Source organism: Mastigoproctus giganteus, chromosome 1 (assembly GCF_048544385.1).
Source record: "Mastigoproctus giganteus isolate SK-2022 chromosome 1, ASM4854438v1, whole genome shotgun sequence".
NCBI classification, from domain to species: Eukaryota; Metazoa; Arthropoda; class Arachnida; order Uropygi; family Thelyphonidae; genus Mastigoproctus; species Mastigoproctus giganteus.
Genome location: NC_143575.1, coordinates 232,074,850 through 232,100,491, shown reverse-complemented (window position 1 = coordinate 232,100,491; position 25,642 = coordinate 232,074,850). Strand labels below are relative to the sequence as shown.

Here is a 25,642-nt window from a genome sequence, read left to right as displayed (position 1 = left end):
TAAATAAACAAAAAACAGTAAAATTTTGAACATCGTTCAAAAATTTTACTGTTTCTTGTTTATTTAATACTAAGTATACAAGTTATGATATTTTATGTTTGTAATTTTAATTAAAGGCAAATGAAAGATAAATTTAACTACATTTACAAGAATTACTGTTTTTGTTCCCTCAATCTGTAAGCACTAATTTCTCCATTTGTAATGTGTGGCTTAATTTTAATCAATAAACTTTAATTAATCATAATTGTATTTTACTTAACTAATTATATCAATATATGCAGTAAAAGGAAATCTGAGTGAAAACAATGCTGGTATTATGCTAAAAATTTAGTGGGCCTATTTGGGGAATGACACTATAGACACTTTGGGAAGCTCTGCTATGTGTTTAGCTTCATTCCCGAGTTTTCAAACAGGTTGTATAATTCTTATGTTATCTTATTCACTTAGGGAGGTGAGCCACTAACTAAAGCTACATGGGTCACCCCTGCTTTAATGTATCCACAGTGCCCACCATTTATGAGCTGTATAAGGATGAGGTGGTAATAGAGGATAAGGCACTCCCACATTATCACTACGATGTCAGGATCCATCTTTATAATCATTTCACAGACCAGTGGACAGGACAATGAGGGAGTGCAAGAATCCCCCACAATCATCTGATTTGACTCCACTACTACTTGTTGGGGGCTACCTAAAGCATGTACAGTCAGTCCTCGTATAGCACGATAGTTGTGTTCCTAGAAACCCTCGTGCAATGCAAAATCGTGCAATATAAACAACAGGCCCTATGGAAAAAATAGGGTTAGGTGCCGACCACCCAAGATTGAACACACATTTGTAACCAAAACATTACCAAACACAATAAATAATCGTAATAAAATACTAATAAAATAAAATAATGCGTAATAAAATATTGCTAATGCTTTTGCTTCTATCGTAAGCAAACTTGTTTTTTGTTTGATTTTCTATCCAAACAGATGACAGCCATTCTATCTCCTCCAATTCTTTGTGTCTTAATCTAATGGATTTTAATTACAGTTTGAGTTATTCCTGCTACGAAAGTTGTTTTTATTTTCTTTGCATTCTTTGTAATTCTCGGCGTTGCCTCATTTAGGTCTGTAGCACGTGCAATATCACATGGTCTTTCATTTTGCTCAAAGTGTTTCACAATTTCATATTTTTTCTCTATCGACAGAGGCGGACTGGCCATAAGCCTTACCAGGGCAATCCCGGTGGGCTGGAAGCCGGTGTGATTTTGGCCATAAACCATAGTATGAGGCCGCTATAAATTTCCCCGGGTAAGAATTTTTGACCCAGTCCGCCTCTGTTTATCAATATTGCTTTTCTTTTTCTCTCTGAATCTGCGGTGTCTTCACCAGGACACTTCCTTTTCACACCTTTTAAGTATTTTACTCATTTTTAGGGAATAACGCATAATTACAAAACGAGGAGGCACGCTTGATACACATAAACAGAGCTGAGTGCGTGTAGCAACTGAATAAACAACACTGTAAAGGCAGAGATACACTATTAACACCTCACATTTTACTAAAGCACATTTCTAGGGGTTACTACCATAAAACAATAAAAACAATTTCCAGTTGCATTTTTGCTAGTGGAATCTTCTCTTCATTCCAATCGTGTTGCGTTCATTTGGGATGATTCTCCGTTCAACTGCCATTTCTTGTAAACACAAAGGCGAATTGTGCATAAGCGAATTCAGTTCGTGTTATATAAGATATCGTTCCCCTATTTATAAATCGTGTATGATTGAATTCGTGTAGTGTAAACACGTGTTATACGAGGACTGACTATTGTAAAATAGAAAACAAACCATAGTTTAAAGGTTGATATGAAAAAAGTGTACGAAGCTAACCCAGCATTTACATTGGAAAACATTTATCATTCAGTTGTTTACATGAATAGCATCTAGAAGCAAATGGTGGACAACTGACCATAAACTATTTCTTTTGTACATATCCAACAATAATAAAAGTTTCTAAGGTTTGTAATTAATTTTATTTATTTCCTAAAATGTGTACACATCTTTTTAAGACCCTATGTATAAAATATTGCATACCAAATCCTTGATCAGATGCATAATCCTCTTATTATATTTTTTCTGATGGAAAGGTCAGTTTTGACCTATGTAATTTTGGCATACAGAATCTTTTCCAGGAAATGCAACTTGCTTTAAGTCTGACTAAAAGCTATATATAGGATCACCTCTACATGGTTCCTGGTATTTTAGAAGTGAAGCATGCAATGTATTTCAATGGTATTAATATACTGTTTTTAAGGAACAGTGTATTAATACTCTAAAATACACTTCATTATAAAAGTTTGAAAAAATACAATCAAAAAATCAAAAAGAGTTACAAAAATTACTAACAAAAAACTTAATCATCATGTGGAAAAATAAAATATGCAAAAATGTGTTGCGAAAAGGACATTATGTGGTTGTTCATAGAGAATTAATAAGAAGCAGGAATGACACTAATTATCCACTGGTGATATACTGGCTTATGCTACCCAACTATGAACAAATTCAATGGAAAAGTTTGGTGAAACTTGAGTAGTTGCTCTTGACATTTCAAAGACTTTTGATCGTGTTTCTTACAAAGTCTCTTCACACACTGTCTCATAGACATTCTGTTTCTGCTGCATGCCTTCTCTATAGATACTTCCATGCACACTGTCCTGAATTGGCATCTACAATTCCCCCTCTCTTTCAAAAACCAGTCTGAACATGTGCTGCAACAATCAGTCAGCAACCTTTTACTGTTCAACTTCAAACTCATAGAAGTAACTTTTCTTTTTCCTCATTTAATCTTTCAACTTCCGTTTTTTTGGATCAACCTCCCTTCACACATATTTCCAGAAAATTACAGTCTACAGAAATTCAAGTTTAATCCCAACTAGTATCTTCTTTCTTCTCAACCTTCAACACACACATGGTACTAAGTACTATAGGTTCTAATACCTTTTGTGTTTGGGGTTTTCATTAAAAAAAAAATTAACTCACATGAATTGTTACAAAGTGAATTTACTGCATACAAAGGGTTAAAGTTTATCATTATTAAACAAAACTAACACACAGATAACTAACATCATAACTATCATATAACTAACTAATGGCAATATTTCTGAATTCAGCATCCAATCAATAAATTAGGAAAACTAGAAGGATACACCACTGAATCCAGGAATGGTACTAGTCGTTAATGTTGTTTCTTCACATTAATTCAATATGCAAAAAATAAAATAAGTGATGAAATTAAAAATTTTATAAGAAGTTCCCGTAAAAATATTCTCATGTAGTCATAATTTTCTTATCAGTAACTGAAAATATTTTAGCTATTCTTCAGAAAACACTGCATGTCTTGGAATGCGGTTTCCAGAGAAATCAAAAAATTTTTTCAGTTTCATAAGCAAAAAAATTTCTTTAGCTAAACAGACTTGACATCTAATGGTATATTAAAAGGAGATAAATTCATTACATCCCATAATATCATTTTGTCTTCTATTCCCAGGAATATTTTAAGATAACTGATAATATAAATATTTCTATTATAAATATTTCTATTATTAACTTTTCTATTAATAACAGAAAAGAATTACTGTTATTTTAAGTAATAAATATTGCCAAAACTTACCATAATATTCTTCTGTGTTATTATTTCTTAATTCTGAGATGTCACAAACATTTTGCGAAATATTTTCTTCGCTATAGTTGTTGTAAAGTAAGTTATCTAGATGTATATTATTTTTTACAGTTTCCGCTAAAAAAAACACAACAGAATTAAATTAATATATTTCTTTCTCTATTGAAATTCCAAAAATGAAAAATATGTTAAATACTGCAAATCATCATACATTTCTCTTAGTGAGATTGCTTATATTAATAATACTGTAAAAATTTCACTGATTCTAATAATTAACTAACAATCTAGTGTTATACACTTTTGACTCACTGATACTTTTACAAGAGTAAAAGCAGTAAGAAATATTTCCCCTTTAAAAATGTATCAATTCCATTTATTTCCATTAACAAAAATTGTTATAATGCAACTTTTAAATACTACATAATTAATTACCAGTTGAATTTTTGCATAAATTTGTGCTTACTAAGGTAGGTTATCAAACATACCTTATTTATCGATGTCCAATGGTAAATAAAAATTCCTCTGTATCTTGTTTTTCCTAAAAGTATGTATAATAATGGCCTCTACTGTTGTGAGGTTTAAAAGTTTTTATGTAATTAACTAACTGATGAAGCAGGGCAGGGAAGGGCCTGTGAAATATTTTAAAAAATGACCCAAAATAAAGTAGCACAAGAGGCAAGTTTTTTTTTTTTTTTTTTTAAAGCAATATTAGTCAAATTGGTTCCTGAGAACTGAGCTTCACACAAAACTGGAGCTAAAAATGGCACCTATGGAGATTCCCAGCATACCTATAAATATTACTCAACAATGTATTCAGTAATATTTGGGTCATGGCATTGTATTGTATATAATTGATTGATCGTTGTTGGGTTTTAGGAGCATTGGCAACTAAGGCCATGTTGCTCCATGTATATTGGTTGTAAATTATGTGTTCTGAGGTCGATTTTCTGTTTGCTGGACGAAAAACTTGAGTTTCCAGGAGGAAAAACCATGCTACCCTTGTCAGAGACCAATTAACTCAGCCATGTTGTGAAAAAGACCCATAAAAATTCCTCCCATCATCGATGAGATTTGAACTCAGATCTTTTCCACCCAGTGTGAGGAGCACTGCAATCCTACCAACTGTGCTACCCACGAGGGCACTGTATATAAATTACATTGGAATTATACAAAGATAGTTAATAAATAAAACTCTACAAAATACAAGAGCTTAGGTGTATCATAAATACTTGTTTTATGCTGTATAAGCAAACAATTACTAACGTGAGGGGGTGCCTCCGTAGCCAGGTGGGCAGGAGCAGCAGTGCGTAGCACACGCTTCTTGATTAGACCGGGGTTCGAGCCCAGATGCAGAAAGGTCAGGGAATGACTACCGCATATCCCCGGAGCAATATGGCCTTAGTTGCTAATGCTCCTAAAATTAAAAAAAAATAAAAAAACCAAAATAACTAACATGAGGCTGATCATTCTGAGTTGTGAATGTGTAGTTGCAATTGAATAAATGGTGATTGTCATACACAATGTAAACAAAAAAGAAAGAAAGAAAAAAAAAAAAAAAAAAAAAGCAAGCATATATTGTTATTTACTGCACAATTTGATTTTGGCATATATTATTTACTGTACTTAATATTTCATTTTTGTGAGTTAATATTTTTTCTGAAAGACTCATATGAATGCAAAGTAACATAGTACAAGGTGCTACTGTATCTAAGTGATACACTCGACCTGAGTTAAACTAGTTTTTATTTCATTGTGCATACTGTTGAGTTTAAAGGCAAGAAAGTGCAATTACTATCTGTGAAAAAGGTTTACTGGAAAGAATTTTATTCAATGGCATATAAATAAATATGCTGGTGGACCAAACATTAATATGATTAGGCTAGCTTGTGAAAATGAGTTTTGAAAACAACCTTCATCAAACATATACCACAGATGCCAGCAGCTAAGTTCCATCAAACTGGCAGAGTTTCACAACACAGACCACACTGATAGGACAGAAAGTGTTATTAAAATCACAACTGCAAAAAATGCAAGTAATATCTGTGGAAGTGGCATTTGACAAAGTTCTACTGTCTCCAAAGGAAAGTTTGCCCTGCGTTATGAAAGGACTGAATTCGAAAAGAATTTCACTTCAGAGAACAGTGCATATGCTGGATGTTTTTCTCCTATCAGATACAATTGGCTTTGGGAGTCATATGACTTTGAAAAGAAATATAGATGGCAATACTCCTCAACAGATCTCAGCAATGCAGTATGAAAATAAAAAAATTTTCTTGAAAATATTTGTCAGGATACATAACAAACAATTTTTCAGACAAACAATTTAGCAGAATTCTACACCAAATGAACTTGCTGAAAAGCTCTGACACAGTAAATGTGTGGCAACACGCCACTTCCAGTCATTATTGGTTCCTACTCTATTGAGAATAAGGATTAGTATACTGTTACTGTCAATCAGGAGTGTCATTGAAACATTTGCAATTTATACAGTTGACAATGGTTTAGAAGATACCGTATTTCCCCATGTATAAGATGCACCTTTTTTCGAAAATTTTGGGGTCTAAGAACTGCGTCTTATACAGTGGTTGTAGATTTTTTTTTTACTTGCATTTCCTGCTTTTTCGCGCTTGTTGTCTTTGCGCTCATTGTTTCGCACTTGTTACCGGTATATTAGGTTACGTTTTGCCACTTTCTGCCCAGATATGGCTCAGAAAAGATTTTCATACAGTGCTGAATTCAAGTTAAAAGTGATCCAGTTTGCAAAAGTGAATGGAAATCGTGCTGCTGAACCGTAAGTTTGGTCCTCCTCCAACTGAGAAAACAATCTGAGACTGGCTACGGGAAGAAGAAACCCTACTGAAAACGCTATGGCAGAAGAAGGCCATTAGAGGCAAGTCAGCAAAATGCCCTGATTTAGAGAGGGAATTTAAGATATGGATTGAGGAGCAAAGGGCAATTGGAATTTCCTGTGTCCACAAAGATGGTTCAGCATGAGGCAAGAAGAATTGCTGATGAAAAAGAAGTTACTGATTTCAAAGGAGGACACAATTGGTGCTTCAGGTTCATGAAACGGAATGGACTAAGCATGCGTACATGCACCAGACTTGCCCAAAAGATGCCTGAAAGCTATAAGCAGAAGGTCCTTGAATTTCATTGTTTTGTTATTCAACGTCGGAAAACACATCAGTCTGAGTTGGGACAGATTGCAAATATGGACAAAGTCCCCCTTCAATTTGATGTCCCAAGTAACAGAACTGGACATGAAAAGAGCCATTATACAGTTGTTCTAGCTTGTTGTGCTGACAGAACCAAGCTGCCTCCTATGCTGATTTTCAAACGCAAAACAATGCCAAAAGAAGACATTCCTCGAGGAGTGATTGTCCATCGTGAAGCAGGAGACCAGGAGCAGGAGACCAGGTGGGCTCTTACACAAACCTGCCCAATTGGTGCTTGATCAGTTCAGGGAACACATAACAAAAAATACAAAGAAGATTGCTGCAGAGCAAAAAACAAAACTTGCCGTCATACCTGGAGGCTTGACATCCCAGCTCCAACCACTTGATGTCAGCATTAACAAACCCTTCAAAGCTGCCATGAGAGACGAATGGAACCAATGGATGAAGTCTTCTGGGGACAATTTGACACCAGCAGGAAGAGTGAAGAAACCAACTATAGGAGAAGTTTGTACCTGGGTGAAAAGATCCTGGGATAATATCAAGATTGAGATCGTTGTCGAGTCATTTAAGAAGTGTGGCATTTCAAATGCCATAGATGGAACTGAGGACGAGGCAATATATGAAGACAGTGATTCGTCATCAGACACTGATGAGGACAAGCTAATGGATGGGAGTTTTGACAGTGATGAGTTGTATGAATTTTATGATGAATAAAACTTGAGTTCAATAACTTTATGTAATACATTTTTTTTCAAATTTCGGGCCCCAAAATTAAGGTGCATCTTATACATGGGGAAATACGGTAAGTAACGAAAAGAGGGAAAGAAAGTGACAATTTTTTTTCAAAGCAGAAGAAGCAACATTTATGATGTTTTTTGCTAAGAAAGGTTAGAAGTTATCCCTTGTAAAGATGTATTTTTGTCTAGAAATCTGAACGCTGTTGAAGATAAACATAGGAACAGCAGTCACTTTTGTGAAAAATAATTCAGGACTTTTTTTAGAAGGATTAAGACTAAAGTTTTCTTTCCTCCACTACAAAATTACCTGGAGATCAGCACTTAAGGAATTTGTGGTGGATAATGAAAATTGACTGTTTCACAGAGCATGAATCGTAGAAGGTGGAAAACATTACTATGTATGAGTATCGGGATACATATCAGTTTCACATTTACGTGAAATTGATATGTTTCCAAATATCCTTTGGCTTTCAACACACTGTACCCTCCTTGGTAGACATTCCACGAAGAATTTCATGGAATGAATGTAGACATTCCATGCAGTGAATCAAGTCTTCCATACCTCCTGCAAAATAGTGACCAGTTCAACTTCAAGTGTAGGATTTTTTGGCCTGGCAGTCATTCAATGTTCTAATTTGTCTCATAAGTTTTCCATAGGATTCAAACCAGAACTCTCCACTAGCCATTCCAAGTTTTGTTACATTCATGTCCATGAACATTCAAATGGAACTGGGGATATGGAATGGAGCATTATCCTGTTGAAACAAACATAGGACCACACAAAAACTGCCACACCATAGGGAGCATGAAATTGTCCAAAACATTAAGATCTCATCATTCATGGCTTCCCAAAGATCCTAAGCCATACTGCAAGAAATGGCTTCACATTATAACTCCACCTCCTTTGAATTTCAAATTTTAGCATAATGCACTCTAGCAGCAGACATTCTTCAGAAGTCCTCCAAACTCACACAGGCCTCTGATTGGAATACGAAGTAACGAGATTTGTCACTCCACATAACCAATTTCCACCACTCTCTACACCAATCACAATGTTGTTGCAAGGAGATAGATGCAACTGGTGATGTAAGGCTTGTGCAGCTCTTCTCTCTCCCATGAAAATATAGGCTGTGAAGATGTATTTTTTAAACCCTGTATTGTTACATGAATGTAACAATACAGGGTTTCATACAGAGCTAAATACCTTGATTATCGGACCTTCTTGGATAAACAAATGATTCAGGGAAGGCACATGAGCCAAGCTGACTGATATTGTGAAGAGTGTTATGTTGCATTGCTGGCTTGTCAATTAATGCAACTGCTGACAGCCTACACCATCCATAGTTGACTATAAGTGATGCTGCCATGAAATGATGACCGTGACAGTACCACCACTCTTCAACAATGCACAGGTAGACCACAGAAGCTCACTCTATATGACCAGAGGGTACTCGGAAGGGGGAGACCTTGTCATACATTCCTGCTAACCATCAACTAAGAGTTTAAGGCGCCAATAGGGGCTGAGGTCTGTGTGAATATGATACGTATAGAGCTCTACAGCTTTGGTTTTCATGGAAGGGTGGTGGCACACAGTCAAATATCAGTAACCATAATCACAGGTATTGTCTTGTATGGTGCAATGAATGTCATGGTCCATAGGCCAGTGGACACTGTGCATCCTGTGATCAATCTGCCTGATTTCTGGATGAAAAAACCGAGTTTCTGGGAGGAAAAAACCAAGCCAGCCTCACCCAACACTAACTCAGCTATGTGAAAAAGGCCCATAGAAATTCCTAGCATCAGGTCTTTTCCACTTGGTGTAGGGAGGATGGATATTCTACCTACTGTGCCACCTGCAAGGCAACAAGGAGGTGACTGTCCCTTTGTACAAAGCAATGGCTAGGCCCCATCTTGAGTACTGCATAAGGTCTGGAAGCCTCATTTTAGAAAGGATGTGGATCCATTGGAATGGGTACAGAGAAGAGCAACAAGGCTAGTTGGGGACACAGGAGGGTACTTTTACCATAATACTTCATGCAAATGAAAGTCTGAAAACTAGGCATTGTGGAGGGCGGACTCCGAGTGAAGTGTTTAAGGCCTTAAATGGATTGATTAAATTAAATGCGGATGGCATCCCAAATCTTTCTCAGACAACACACATAAAAGGACAATTTAAATTGAAAAAAAAAAAAGATGTAGGGGGATAGATGTGGGAAAACTTTTTCAGCCAGAAAATGGCTGATTATTGGAACAAATGGTTCCTTGCATCATCTGCCACTACTAATACTAATGTTCATATTAGCAAAAGTAATTTAGGGAAAAAAAAAAAAAAAGAAGCAATATATTAAAAGTATTTTTCTAATTCTATTAAAAAGTTCTTTTCTGGTTAGTTCAGTTTCTCAAATAAATATTAACATAGAGTAATAACTACCTTTAACTGGCTGTATTTCAATATTTTCAGATAAAGAATCTTCCTCATCAGAATGAGAAGGCATAATTGATTCCTAAAAAAAAAAAAAAAAAAAAAAGTTAAATTTCAGAAACATCACAGTTTAGGGATAAATATTTCCTTACTAAACCATAATAATTTTGCATTCAAAGAGACCCAATCACTAATATAAAAGCATGATATTCATTATGCCACTTTTCCACATGCTTATTTCCATGCTGCCATCAAAAAATTAAATTTAAAATTATCGTTTAATTCTGAATAAGAGTGATTTAGCTGTGAACAGCAATCTGAAATTTTGTGTGTGATGCTAAAAATGTATTCCCATTTTAACTACATACCTGCCAGCTATTCTGATTTAGTTGTAAGTTTTCATATAATCAGGTGTCCCTTCTGGTTTTCTGATGAGTTGAGTTTTCTTCTGCGTTTCAGATATGTCTATTTATTACTCTTCAAATATGCATATATGTTTTTTTTCAGTTATAGACTTACTGAATTTAACAATATGCACTTAAAAGTCTTATCTGTGTATGTATTTTGGGTGGCTCTGCTCCTGTTTAGCCTAAATATATTGACCATGTGCCAATAAAAGTTTAAATTTACAATGTCAAGTGAAAAAATGTATCTGAACTTCGTATATCACGTATTTTTATAGGTAACATTTATGGATTTGATTTTTTGTAATGAAGGTTTAACCTTTAACACCTAAGTTCAGCACTCAGATTTTTGCAAGTAGCACTAATGACCATGGTTTAGTGCACTATCATTGTTACCAGTTATTGGACAGTTTTTTTGTGTTATATCATTATTGTTGTTAAAAGGAGGTCAGTTTAGTTTAAGGATATAAGCATTTCATTTATTTAATGAGAACTTGTTAAAAAAAATAAATAAATAAAAAATAAAAACAAAATTGTATTTCATGACAGCATGAAACACAATTTTTAATTCATTTATGGTGGAAGTGGCACTCTTCTTTAGTGGGTGTGAGTGAGCCTCCTTAGGTTTGGTTTTTTTTTTTAGGAGCATTAGCAACTAAGGCCATATTGCTCCGGGATATGCAGTGGTCATTCCCTGACCTTTCTGCATCCTCCGTATTTGGTGGTGACGGGCTTGAATCCCAGTCTAATCAAGAAGCGTGTGCTACGCACTACTGTTCCTTCCCACCTGGCTACGGAGGCGCCAAGCCTCCTTAGGTGGGGAGTTATGCATTCGAACTGCTGAGGGTGAATGGTGTTACTTTGTTTGTTTCTTTCTTTTATAATTTCATTTTATTTCCAATGCTAGGATATCTTAGTACTCACAGAGCAGAATTGCACCTTTCCAAGTATAACTGTAATTTGCCATATTAGTTTCATAGTATATTTAGAGTTTCTTTTCCTAAAGTAGTCTAGAGCTGAGCACCTTTATAGTAGAGTTATTAGTCATCATCAATTTGGAAGAGAAGTCTGGGAATGCCATTCAGACAGTGCCAGAATGCAGTTTTAAAGCATACTTGCTAAAGCTGGATCTCTATTAAAAATCTTCTAGTTTTTGATTTCTGAAAGTTGGCAAGTATGGAATTATAAATTAATCCCTACATACTAATTATTAAAGTTAATGGTCAGCTAGCATTACTATTCTAAGAATGATTTTGGTGGTGTGGCAGTGAGGAAAAAAAAAAACAAAACAGTGTTTTAAAGATATTTTGTTTCTTCAAACTGGAATAATATCATAAAAAAATCTTTTTCTGCACTGCATCTTTTAAATAGACTTCCTCCCCAAGTTACTGCATCAATTGCAAAAATGCACATGACATAATTAAGACAGAATCTCCAAGGTTGGCTACAGAATCTACAAGGTTGGACAGAATCTCCAAAAGATAACTACAGAAGACTGCCAGATTAGGGAAGACAACAGCAATGACTCTCTTCATGGAAAAAACACTTGTTTCATCAAGAATTATAACTACTTGATTTACTAACTGATAATGTTGAAAATAAATTGCCTTTTCCCTTGTAACTGTTTTAAATAGAGTTAACAAGAAAGAGCATTCACTGAATACAACAAATACTCTCCCTATTAAACACCTGCAAATTATCTCAGTATAGATTTATGATTTTTTTTTTTAAATTATCATAAAAAAATGTTCTTGTTTATACTCTGGCATAACCACCAGGTCAGTGGAGTTTACAATAAATCAATCAATCAATACAAACATTAATCGTATTCACTGGCTTGAATCCGGGTCCGGGATTCAAGGACTAATGGACCATGGTTCAGGACTCGCACTCCTGACCACCCTTTTTTCACCCTTCTATTATATGAAGTGGGCCACAAGTCATGAGATGCTTCATTTTTTGTCCTCACAGATACTTTAATGTCTGTTTTTTTTATGAGTAAAATTTTCTTGGAATAATGAAAAAAATGCTGTATTGAGGAAAGGATACACAGAACTTCACAAATAGTGAAGTTATATGCACAACACGACAATGTAAAAAAAGTTGCATTGCAGGAATGGGTGAAGGCTAATTTATTCCAGCAACCTCAAGATCTACAATTTATAAAATAATAAAAACATCTGATATGGGTAGCATGGTAGATCTTTCAAAAGATACAAGGAACAATTACAATGGAGCAAATAGTGATAATCTATAGAAAGTCATTCTAAAACCACAAATGCTGACTCAGATACCTTCTGGCACACAAGATATCAAAAAGTTCAATAAGAAGGAATTAAAAGCACTAATAATCCTACTTAGTATAGGATCTTGATGAAGATGACCCTAGCCATACAGAAATTTCGTGCAATGAATGAAGTTTTGTACCCAGTGAGTGTACAGATTGCTATGGTAGTACAAATTAGTCCTGGGCGATCAGCTTTCCATTAACTATTTTCTTTCATATTTTATTTCCTATTAGACTTTTATCTCTAGCAGAGTAAATCATCTTTTTCTAATGCTAACTTGACACTATTTATCTACCCAACTCTTGGTCTGCCTATGGGCCTATTATTCATTTTTTCAAATATTTGTTTGGCTGCTCTCCCTTCTACTATTCCTTCTATGTGCCCATAGCATCTTAAGTTTTCTTCACTTACCTTTGAATGGGTATGTTACCCATAAGATTTTTTCCAAAATAAAACATAATATACAAGCACAAAATAGCTGAGATATCTGTATCCAAGACTGTAAATGTAACAGAAATTACCACTGTTCATAAACCCAAATTCCTGATAAGAGTTTGTGTTTATATACAGAGATAATTTCTGTGATGACTTAAAAAAGAATATAAAATACTAACCTCTGAATCTGAAAAGCAGTATTCTGTTGATAATTCTCCATATGGCTGTAGTGAATTTTCATTAAACATTTCATGAGATGACTCTAAGGATTCACAATGAGAACTTTGGCCTTCATTAGTTTTTCCTTCTGGCAAAGTAGGATAAGCTGTAGTATTAAAAGTTGAAATTAGGAAAACTTAATATCAATAAATGCATCTGATAAGTGTTGATATTTATAAGAACTAAGATTATATATAATTGAAGGCCAATAAATAAATTTAATTAAATGAATAAATATACAATTAATAATCTCTTAAAAGCATTAAATAATATAGCCTTTGTTTCTTATTCATCAGATGGAAATTATTACATGTAAATGAAAGAACAATAACCTGCTTTTTGTTTTACAGTTTAGAGTCTGGTTTTACATCTTGTTTTTATAACTTCTGAGATAACAAAAAATAAAAGTATCCCCCCCCCATTATTTATAGGTATATACCATGCTTTTCACATTCATTTCCAAGGTGTAGCCAGAAAGTAATGATTGTTAATTTTTATTGTAAGAGATTACTACAGAGGATTGCACTACTTTCTGATATGTTCTCCTCTCTTCTATATACAAGAATCCATTTTTTGTATTCATCAATGGCTGCTATTGCAAAGATATTTTACATAATGGAAAAACTGCTGCTGAATGATGGCTTCCAAACAACTTTCTGCTCTGTAAAGCTTCCATTTTTTTTTTTTTTTTTTTGGAATAACAAAAAAAAAAAATCAAAGTTATAGGCATCTACACCCAACATAATCCCCTTTATTTAGCTTTCTTTGATGCTTGGAGAAAGGCTACTTCATATGGTTCCATGGACAGGAAATAATATTGTATTTTCACCAATAAAAAATTTCAGAATAAATTTTTTATAAGGAATTATTTAATATTTTTAGTATTAGTACTGCCAAAATGATGCAAGGAAGCAAGCTTTATATAAACATTGCAAAAAAAAAAAAAAAAAAAAAACACACCAGCTCACTCCATTTGCATATACCTTCTAATAATTTGTCCAAACCTTATAAACTTATTCAGACTTTATCTCCACAACTTTAGGTAGATAGATATTTATTCCAACAATCAGTCTCTGTGCAAAAGCAAACTTCTTGCAACTTTTGCAAAAGTTTGCAACTGTCCTTTTCAGTTTACATTTATGTCTCTACTGAGAAACAATAAAGCTGCCATTAACACTAAGTTTACTTAACCCTTTTAAAGATTTAAATCAATTATGTCTCCATGCAGGTGCATAGTTTCCAGATGTTATAATTTATAGAACTAAAATCCTTCTTGGTAAGAATACCCTTTTGTGTCCCCAACTAATATTATGCTTCTCTATGCCACTTCCAACAGTTATATCCTTCCTGAAATGAAGGATTACAGATGTGTAGGCAGTATTCAAGATGTAGTCTAATCACTGCTTTACAGAATGGGATATTCCTAGTGGTAAAAGTTCCTCTATATGGAATGGGTGATATAAACTGAGAAATCCTATGTGGTTTAACAATAATGGAATCCCTTTTGTTCACAGTTAATCAGAGGAAAGATTTTGAGACAGCTAGCATTTAATTGATTTTTCTATTGCTTGGAAAGAGTTTCAGTTAAGAGTAATAGGACAATTAACGGGAAGGCAGAGATTTACCGTATTTCCCCATGTATAAGACACACCTTAATTTTGGGGCCCGAAATTTGAAAAAAAAATGTATTACATAAAGTTATTGAACTCAAGTTTTATTCATCATAAAATTCATACAACTCATCACTGTCAAAACTCCGATCCATTAGCTTGTCCTCATCAGTGTCTGATGACGAATCACTGTCTTCATATATTGCCTTGTCCTCAGTTCCACCTATGGCATTTGAAATGCCACACTTCTTAAATGACTCGACAATGATCTCAATCTTGATATTATTATCACAGGATCTTTTCACCCAGGTACAAACTTCTCCTATAGTTGGTTTCTTCACTCTTCCTGCTGGTGTCAAATTGTCCCCAGAAGACTTCATCCATTGGTTCCATTCGTCTCTCATGGCAGCTTTGAAGGGTTTGTTAATGCTAACATCAAGTGGTTGGAGCTGGGATGTCAAGCCTCCAGGTATGACGGCAAGTTTTGTTTTTTGCTCTGCAGCAATCTTCTTTGTATTTTTTGTTATGTGTGCCCTGAACTGATCAAACACAAATTGGGCAGGTTTGCGTAAGAACCCCTGCTCCAAACTTTCTCAAACCAGATCTTCATCCCATCCTGATCCATCCAACCCTTGTCATGAACGTGGACAATCACTCCTCGAGGAATGTCTTCTTTTGGCATTGTTTTGCGTTTGAAAATCAGCATAGGAGGCAGCTTGGTTCCGTTGGCACAAAAAGCTAGAACAACTGTATAATGGCTCTTTTCATGTCCACTTGTCTTCACAGTTACAGTTTTCACCCCCTTCTTGCCAACAGTTCTGTTACTTGGGACATCAAATTGAAGGGGGACTTTGTCCATATTTGCGATCTGTCCCAACTGAAACTGATGTGTCTTCCGACATTGAATGACAAAACGATGAAATTCAAGGACCTTTTGCTCATAGCCTTCAGGCATCTTTTGGGCAAGTCTGGTGCGTGTACGCATGCTTAGTCCATTCCGTTTCATGAACCTGAAGCACCAATTATGTCCTCCTTTCAAATCAGTAACTTCTTTTTCATCTTTTTTAACTTCTTTTTTCTTCTTTTTCATTTTAAACCTTCTTGCCTCATGCTGAACCATCTTTGTGGACACAGGAATTCCAATTGTCCTTTGCTCCTCAATCCATATCTTAAATTCCCTCTCTAAATCAGGGCATTTTGCTGACTTGCCTCTAATGGCCTTCTTCTGCCGTGGCATTTTCAGTAGAGTTTCTTCTTCCCGTAGCCAGTCTCGGATTGTTTTCTCAGTTGGAGGAGGACCAAACTTACGTTCAGCAACATGATTTCCATTCACTTTTGCAAACTGGATCACTTTTAACTTGAATTCAGCACTGTACGAAAATCTTTTCTGAGCCATTTCTGGGAAGAATGTGGCAAAACGTAACCTAATATACATGTAACAAGTGTGAAACAATGAGCGCAAAGACAACAAGCACGAAAAAGTGGGAAATGCAAGTAAAAAAAAATCTACAACCACTGTATAAGACACACCCAGTTTTTAGACCCCAAATTTTTCGGAAAAAGGTGCGTCTTATACATGGGGAAATACGGTATACTCTGCTTAGGAATTGCCTAGAAAAGAGCAAATTTCTAGGTAAAATGATAATTAAAAAATTCTAGTGGGAAAAGGTTAAAAGGTTAGAAAGTTAATTTCCCCTGAAATGCAAAACAGAAGTTAATAGTGGTGGAAAACAGGATTTAAGGACAGCTGTTGAAAAAAAAGGAGACATTGAATGGGATGTGTTTGGTATGGTAGGAGGAAATTTATTAAGAGCAATGCAGGAATTAGAGGGAAAATAAATAAGTTGCCAGTTGGTTAACTTTGTATTCAGATTAGGATGCAACTTATCAACAGGATATAATATAGGAAGATATAAAAATGGATGTAAGTTACAGTCAATGGCTTTAACATGACATCAGAAAGCCTGCATTTCTACAAGAGGCACATTTCCTATTGTTGGCCTATGTAAACCATCTATGTGATCTACATAGGATGACAGGGAGATTGAAAGAATAGGGCTTGGTTCAGTTGGCTGTGTATTAGTCATCTGGAAATCTTCTCCCTTGCCTACTTTCTTACTTTTTTTTTTTAATTGTTCTATTTCAGTATTCTACTGATTTTCTATTATTTGGCCCTGCATCTTTAAGAGTGGTACTGTCATTCAATAAATAATAAATATTTTTACTTTGATATCCACACAGGGAAGTGTTCTAACTTTTATACTATTTATATTATGTAAAAGATTGCCCTTCAACTCCTACATTACGTTTAGAGTTGTTCATTACTATTTTATTCTATGCCTTCATTTGGGTTCCGTGACATGCTATATCTGTTTAATTGCAATCTATGACATAAAGAAAGTGATTAAATTCCAACTATAGTTAATGAATGATAGTCCCTGATGCTCGTCACAGACATTCTTCCAGGCATGACAGCTAGGACTTACTACCTGGGAATCTAAACCTCCCAGGTAGCAGAGTTTCAGACTCTCAATATCAAGAGTCTTAAAATTCGGATATTTGGGTCCTACTTTTGAGTCAAGTGGACCAAATTTCAATGAAATTTAGTTGTTTTGCAGCAACCAAATTCTCAGCTTTCACCTTCACGATGGTGGGACTATTAGTAACCATGGATATACTATGTGTGTGTGATCTAAAACATTGCATCTAGCATACTGGAGGTGACAAACCAGGCGTGATGTCAACATCACACACAAGTATGGCCAACTCTCTGTGTCACCAGGCAACACTAGATGGTAGATGACTCTTTACCTGGTGCAATACCATAACTTGCTTACTAGAGGCAAATGGTGACTCTGGGGTCAGAGCAAATGGTTTTGCTCTGACCCCCAGAGCAAAACTACAGCAATCCCCATCTCTTCTATTATGCAGTATAAATTACATTTTTTGAGAATGATAAGATGATGGGCAACATGGTGAAATCCAATATTGCTTCCATTTTGAGGATACAGTTTTAAAATGGTTTTTGCAGAACGGCTGTAAGATAGCCCACTAGACTGAACGGTAACTGCTGGGGGGCATCTGAATTATTCTGACCTGGATGCCTACTAGAGAGAGAATCTGTCTGAAAAAGAGCCATGGGAGAAAGAAGCTACAGTAGAATCTCTCTCTCTCTCTCACATGGCTATTCTCAAACGTGTTATTTGGCATTATACAAATGCAAAATGCAATGATTTGTGTGATTTCTATTCCTCTTTTACTTTGTTCAATTTTTAAATATTCTGATCCTAATGTTTGCTCAGATTGCATCCATGAAATTATTCATGTGGAGTTGAAATCCTTTATTTCACAGTCCCCCCTAAAATTCTGTCCTTTATCTACACTGAGGTTTAGATAACAGAATTCTAGAGGTATCCCTTTATCTAAACCGAGGTTTAGATAAAGGACAACATCAAAATATAAAACTGTTCAACATCAAAAGTAGCATATTGGAATTGGCTTGTATTCAAATCTCCAGCTTCATTTTCTGCCTACACTGAAGCTTGCAACAATTAATAAAACAGTTACTAATCAATCCAAACTTGATTTTGAATAGGCTAAGGATAGAAAAACTTGCTTCTTGTCCAAAAGATAGTTGAGCATTCTGATCTTTTGCCAAAGCTACTGGCCACACCTTCTGTCCTTCTATACGTCCACCTGGTTGGTTCTATTATATTCTCAGCAAAAGATAAATATTATCTTTCTTATTGTAAGAGAAACTACACACAAATCCCTTCTTGGCTTAGGAATGGCAAGTGTTTGCAATCCGAAGCTCGGCTTACTAACATCCGACTTTTCTTTTAATTCTTGTATTGACGACCTTGGTAAATCACATCCTCCCATTAGCAAATACACTTCTGCAATGGGACAAAGAAAACTTAGTTAATTTCAATCCCTCCAAAACTCAGTCCTGTCTTATTCTCATAAAATTTTAGGAAGGATGTAGATTTGCTTGAGTGTGTACAGAGAAGGACAAGATTGGTGAGGGGAATGAAGGGATCCTCTTACCAAGAGAGGCTTAAGTTCTGCAAATTGCAGCGGCTGAAGACTAGGCACCTGCGAGGTGATCTGACCGAGGTGTATAAGTCCTAGAGTGGATTGAGCACGTTGAATTCTAATGGGATTCTTCCACTTGTTCAGATTACGAACCTAAGGGGGCATTAATTCAAATTGAAGAAAGACAGCTGTAGAATAAATGTGCGGAATTTGCCTTTAGCCAGCGGGTGGTTAATTGCTCGAACAAACTTCCATCTGTTGTTGTGAAAGTTGATAGACTAAATAAATTTAAAGAGGAACTGGACAAACATGAACTGGATGCAGGGAATAACTTTGATATTATATACTTGGATCTTAGAAAGGCTTTTGATACTGTTGCACATGGAAGACTGCTGCACAAATTAGAGCAGTGTGGCATTGGAGGCAAATTGCTGCTATGGATAAAGGGGTGGTTGAGGGGGAGAATACAGAGAGTGGTAATCAATGGACACTGCTCATCGTGGACTAATGTTATTAGTGGAGTTCCTCATTGTTCAGTGTTGGGTCCATTATTGTTTTCTGTATTTATAAATGATATTGATGATGGTATATTAAGCTTAATGTCCAAGTTTGCAGACGATACAAAGGTTGCCAGGGTTGTCAAGGACACTACTGGCACTATGCTGCTGGAACAGGATCTGGAAAGGTTGAGCAGATGGGCTGAGAGGTGGCAAATGAAGTTTAACATTGACAAATGTAAAGTACTACATATGGGAAACAGCAACCCCAGAGCAATGTATTAACTCTGTGGTACTACACTGACAGTGGTAGAGAGTGAAAAGGACCTGGGGGTAATTGTGCAGGCCGATATGAAGTTCTCTGAGCAGTACAGACAGGCTGAGCAAGAATGTCTTGTACAAGACAGGCTGCATGGTGTCTTGTCAATGATATACAGGAATTTTTCTAGCAGGGATAAGGAGGTGATTATTCCCTTGTATAAGGCAATGGTCAGGTCACACCTTGAGTACTGTATACATGTCTGGAGGCCTCATTTCAAGAAGGATGTAGAGCTGCTGGAATGAGTACAGAGAAGGGCAACAAGATTAGTGAATGGAACAAAGGGGTACTCTTATGAAGAAAGGCTTAAGTTTTGCAAATTACAGTGTCTGGAGACTAGGCACCAGCGAGGTGATCTGACAGAGGTGTATAAAGCCTTGAATGGTTTGAGCATGCTCAATGCTGATGGGATTTTTCCTCTTGCTCAGAATAATCACCTGAGAGGGCATAAATTCAAATTGAGGAAAGACAGATGTAGGATAGACGTGTGGAAATTTGCCTTTAGCCAGCACGTAGTTGGTTGGTGGAAAAGACTCCCATCCCTTGTCGTGGAAGTTGATATCCTAAATAAATTTAAGGCTTAGCTGGACAGGTATTTCAAATGAACGGAGGGATGAAGTGGGGTTTTTTTTTTTTTTTTGGCTGATGCTGCATAAGCTTGCTTTCTTGCATCATATGCCTGTACTAATGCTAATGCTAACATTTAGAGGGAATGGTTGTGTGAATTTATTTTTTTTTTTGCTAATGCTACATAAGCTCATACACTTGCTTTCTTGCATCACATGCCATGATTACTGCTACTAAATACAGTCTACTGCTCCTATGTTTATCTCTGATGATATACACATTTCTAGACATGATCACATCTCTACTTGGGATTGGCTTTTAATCTCTCTCTCTTGGTACAAGCACATCACAAATACTGCTTACTTGGTATAAAAAAAAAAAAAAAAAAAAAAAAAAACTCCCATTTTCACTTCATCTTGATACTACTTTTCTTCTAAACAACTACCCACTCTGTACAAAATCTAAAATCATATCTACAAAAATAGAACCCTGCATAGATACTGTTACCAATTTATGGGATGGTGCATGCAAACTTCTCCCAATCTTCTAGTGTCCATTCAAAAGTGATCAATCAGTTAATTAATGGCCAGTCTGTTAAAAGGTCTTTTCACTCTCTGTTTCATAGATATTCACAGTTTCTCTTATATGCTCTTTCTAAAGATACTTCCATCGGTATTACTCTTCAGAAATAGCAATGTAAATTCCCTCTCTTCTAAAATAGTTGAAAAATGAGCGGCAACCAGTCAATGTCCATTCACTGTTTGCCACTCATTTTTCAACTTTCAAATCAGTACCTACGCACAAAAATTTATTTATCAAGGGGGGAAAAAAATTGAAACATATATAAATTTGTAATAATTAATAATTATTTTAATAATTATAATAAACCTTTTCTGTACTTACTCACCTGAGGTACGATGTAAAACCCTAACATTTGCCCACGTTGAAAAAAGTACAAATGGCTCTCCAGTAACACGATTCCAATTAAAAACACGACAGATGTAATTCCCTGCATCCTTTATACTAAATGACAAATAAATATTTAAATATTTGGTATCAACCATATTTATTAATTGTTTAATATATAAATTAGTAAATGAAGACAGCACTGTAAATTATTATTATAATATAATACTAGGGGTCTCCCCCCCTGCTTGCTGCACTCGCTTTGTTCCATCAATGCTTCTCTGTCATCATAAATGTAGATTTGGCTGAATCGTGGAACGTCTCTAACAGGCATTAAACTCGTTGTTCCTTTCACCATGGCACCGTCTTGTATTCGCATCATATAAGGGCCACCACCATCTTGAAAGTCCGTGTTTTCAGCATAAAAGATGTGAAGGAGTAAAGATTGTTGTTGACTCAAACATTTTCTCGGAAGTGCCTCCCTTTTTCTGTGTTGTCAAACAACAAAGTCTTTGTCTGGATAGGTATCTGCTGTCGGCAAACATACCTTCCCTCTGTGACAACAACATGAATGTGCGGCTCTTCTGAGTTCTCTGTGAAAAAATAATCCGCCACAATGTTGACATTCGTCTACAATATTACCTAAATCCAAATATTTTACTTCAGTGGTTTCTTCGTTATAAGGATCTTGTGAAGATCATACATTACATCTCAGCGGTTTAATGGTTCACTGAGTTTCGGCCTGTTCTTCATCCACATTAGCTACCCGCTTCCTGTGCGTTGATTTTTCACTCGCTCCACTGTCATTGAACTTATTCTCTGATTAGTTCATAACCTTTTGGCATGTTTCTCCCTATATTTCTGTGCAAACTCCTGATTGCATTGTTTTCTCTTTGAATCGAAAATTGCCAATCTAGGTCGCAGCATTGTGTTAATTACTACGTTAGCAAATCAATGTTACTGATTCCCAAACACCTCTCAAAACACACTGATCGATATCTAATCAGGAAATACCCATGTAATTATTTACCTGGGCATTTGTAGTGATGTAACTGCCCCACCCACTTGTACCACGTTACCCGCATCCCTCTTCTCCCATTGGCTACTCCACGACGTGGCATTCTCAAGGTCAAATATCACCAGGAGGAAAACTTTTTTAATGTACAGAGAGAAATTGAATTCAGGACAAAGTCTCAAGCTACAAAAAGTCATTGTACATTTCAGGCATACCTTCTTTCTGTATGTAGCTGTGAGAAAACTGTTTGATACTTAATGCATTTATCATATATTTGAGAAGTGCTTTGTCATGAGTTGCTTTGATATTCCATTATTCTAAATAAAATGCACTGCACCATGAAGAAATATATTTCTTTTTATTTAAGGTATATGCCAGTACAGACCTGATTTTTTTTTTTTTTTTTTTTTTGACTCTTTGGTAGGCAGATATGCATTGTGAAGACCCAAACAACCCAGTGACAAGATATATCCACAATATGTGAAAAGATGCAATAAATGAGGTAGAATAAATTAAATATTAAAAAAATAATAATAATAATAAAATATATATATTCTCTTCCAGTGAAGTAGTGTAATACAAAGCAACACATGGCAAAGTTCCTCCACCACATGAAATTGATGCACTAAGTAGTAAATCCAGTTGTCTCACTCTCACAGCTACATACAGAAAGAGGTTGTACTAGACATATACAATGACCTTTCTAGCTTTCATAGATTGAATTTATGTCTACTTCACTTACTGCACCATCTCACAGATTGAGGATATATCGTGTCACTGGGTTGTTCAGGTCTTCACAATGTCTACCTGCCCACTGATGAGACACCAATAAGAGTCGAAACCAAGGTATGGGAAAACTTGTCAACCTGGAACTAAAATGAAGTGACAAGTTCGACCACATTAACTTCAAACGTAAACCAGGGCCTGGGTAGTGACATACACTTTAAATAAAAAGTAATAGTGCCTTCTATTAGAGCTGTGCTTTTTTTTAAGCATAATGTACCAGGGCATCTTATGGCAAAGTTCCTCCACAACATGAGATCAATGCACCAAGTAGCAAACCCAGTTTTCTGACAACTACATACAGAAAGAGGTTATTTGTGATATGTACGTTGTCAGGCATAGCCTCTTTCTGTATGTAGTCACATACATAGACTTAATATAATACAATACAATATAATTACTGCAAGAGGTGTCCAAAGACATTTTTCTTATATAGCACTGAGCAAACAAATATGCTACTAATTGCATTGATCTCATATTGAGGAGGCACCTTTGCCATGAGTTTTCTTGATGTTAGTGCACTAAATCAGTGCACTAACTTAGTTAGTGTACTAACAAACTAAGTTAGCAAACTAACTTAGTTTGTTCAACCCTACATAAGAAAAATGGCCCTCACCACTATTTACAATAATAATTTATAGCACTAATAGCACTGGCTTCTGCCAATCACTTATATATAATATAAGTGATTAGTGGATATAATATATTATATCATATATTATAGCTATATTAATTTGTTAAACCCTGAAGAGTATTCATAAGTATTAAGTACTGTTAACTGATAATTTTGAATAGTTTGTAGTGAATTAGCCATTTACTAACTTAATCCTATTTGAATGTTATGTCTGTTATATAGTTAACTGAATTTTCTGCGGGCAGGTTATCTGGTATATGGATTAACTATAATGATGACAACAGAACTAAGTAACTTCAAGTAACAATAAAACAGTAAAATTAAAATACTTTATAACATTACTTGGAAAAATGTTTTGATATGTTTTCACATGCGTTAAATGGGGTGTATTTTTCTTTTCAACAACATATCATTTTTTTATAAAAATTACTGTAGCAAATTTTTACCGTAAAAAATGCGCTAATGCTAGACATTTTTATGCCTCACATAAAAATGTCTAGCATTAGCGTCTCACATAAAAATCTCAATTACAGTATAACTATAGTGTGTTTTGAATGCATAGCTGTCTAGGGTTTCCTTGGTACATTGTACATTGACTACTCTATTCATATGTGCCAGATGATCCTACAAGCAAACTTTGTGTGTATTATGTGTTACAAGTGTATATTCAGAAGCAGATTTACATTTTGTTAGGGCTGAAATCAAAACTTGAATAACTCATGAGAAACTCTACTCTTCTGCCTGAGAATAGTTTACAGCATCAAATGTCCTTAAAGGCTCCTTCAATCAAGAAGCTGGAGACGCTTGAAAATATACTTTCAGTCTCCAATGGAATTGAACCCTGACCTCTTCAAATTGAGTGATAAGTAGTGAACTCACTATACTTCATGGAATACAGTGTGTTTTATTTTAAATTTACATTATACTGGCCACCCGTCTCCTTCCCTATTCCATATAATCAAGAGTCAATAACAAAGAGTATTAGTATTAAAACTCATGTGGAGTGAAAGTCAAAAAGGTATGTAATGTATACAAGTTTGCAAAATACAGTATGGAACCACATATTCCTGAAACCTGGACCTAAAATTCGGGTTTGATAAAATACATTTTTTTTTTTTTTTTTGTAAATTCAGTTATGTGATACCACTCCAGTGTTACTCCACCCACCTGTCTATCGAAACAAAACAGGCTGACAGTCATTTTTTAATGAAATTTTAATAGTTCGAATAGTTTCAACAGTTTAAATTACTGAATTTTATCTGCCATCCTGTTCATTCTCCTGCCCGCCTATGGCCTTTTCTTGATGACTTCTGGTAACATATACTGTTGGATTATGGTGAAGGTTCCTTTCATTGTAAATGGTTCACCTTGCTATGACCATGTTTCAAGGCAAATTTCTGCAACCCAATGCACTCATAGGTAACAGCAAAGTGGTGTATTAGACTGCATAACTTGGGCTGTTTAAAAAATCTCCAAACTAATATAGACTTAATTCAATTGGGGCTATTTTACATACAAAAAGCCAGCTGCCCTTTCCCGTAATTGATACTGCATTGTCACAGTAATGAATTTTTACCAGTGATCCATGAGGATATCCAACTATTAAAAAAAGATAAAAAAGGCAATTAAAGGAGTGAAATGCAAGCAAACAAACAAAAGATAACAGAATTTATTGGATAATCCGTGTATTTTTATTCCTTGATGAATGGTTGAAAATTACTGTATTTTAAAATTTTTTTTTTTTTCTTTTCTGGCAATAATCAGAAAATGTGAGAAACAAATTTAATGCAAATAGCATCCCTAACTGTTGCAGAATAAAGTTTTTCCAGTGAGGGGGAAAATATTAAGAAAGACAAATATCAATGTGGTGCACCTGCTCATTATAGACATTCAATCATAAAATGGCTGAATGAATGGTTCTCTCCAAAAG

At 35.3% G+C, this 25,642-nt stretch overlaps 1 protein-coding gene across 2 annotated transcripts in view; it reads right to left on the bottom strand.

Annotated features, from left to right (window-relative positions):
- The window catches only part of LOC150091601 (mucosa-associated lymphoid tissue lymphoma translocation protein 1-like), a 143,114-nt gene that overhangs the window by 78,901 nt on the left and 38,571 nt on the right, over nucleotides 1–25,642 (bottom strand). For both annotated transcript variants that reach the window (XM_090384838.1, XM_090384845.1), the window contains exons 5-8: nucleotides 21,282–21,397; nucleotides 13,307–13,452; nucleotides 10,010–10,082; nucleotides 3,657–3,782 (exon numbers count right to left, since the gene is read on the bottom strand). In XM_090384838.1, the coding sequence (XP_090240964.1) occupies nucleotides 3,657–3,782; nucleotides 10,010–10,082; nucleotides 13,307–13,452; nucleotides 21,282–21,397 (461 nt within the window). The remainder of the gene's footprint in view (nucleotides 1–3,656; nucleotides 3,783–10,009; nucleotides 10,083–13,306; nucleotides 13,453–21,281; nucleotides 21,398–25,642) is intronic.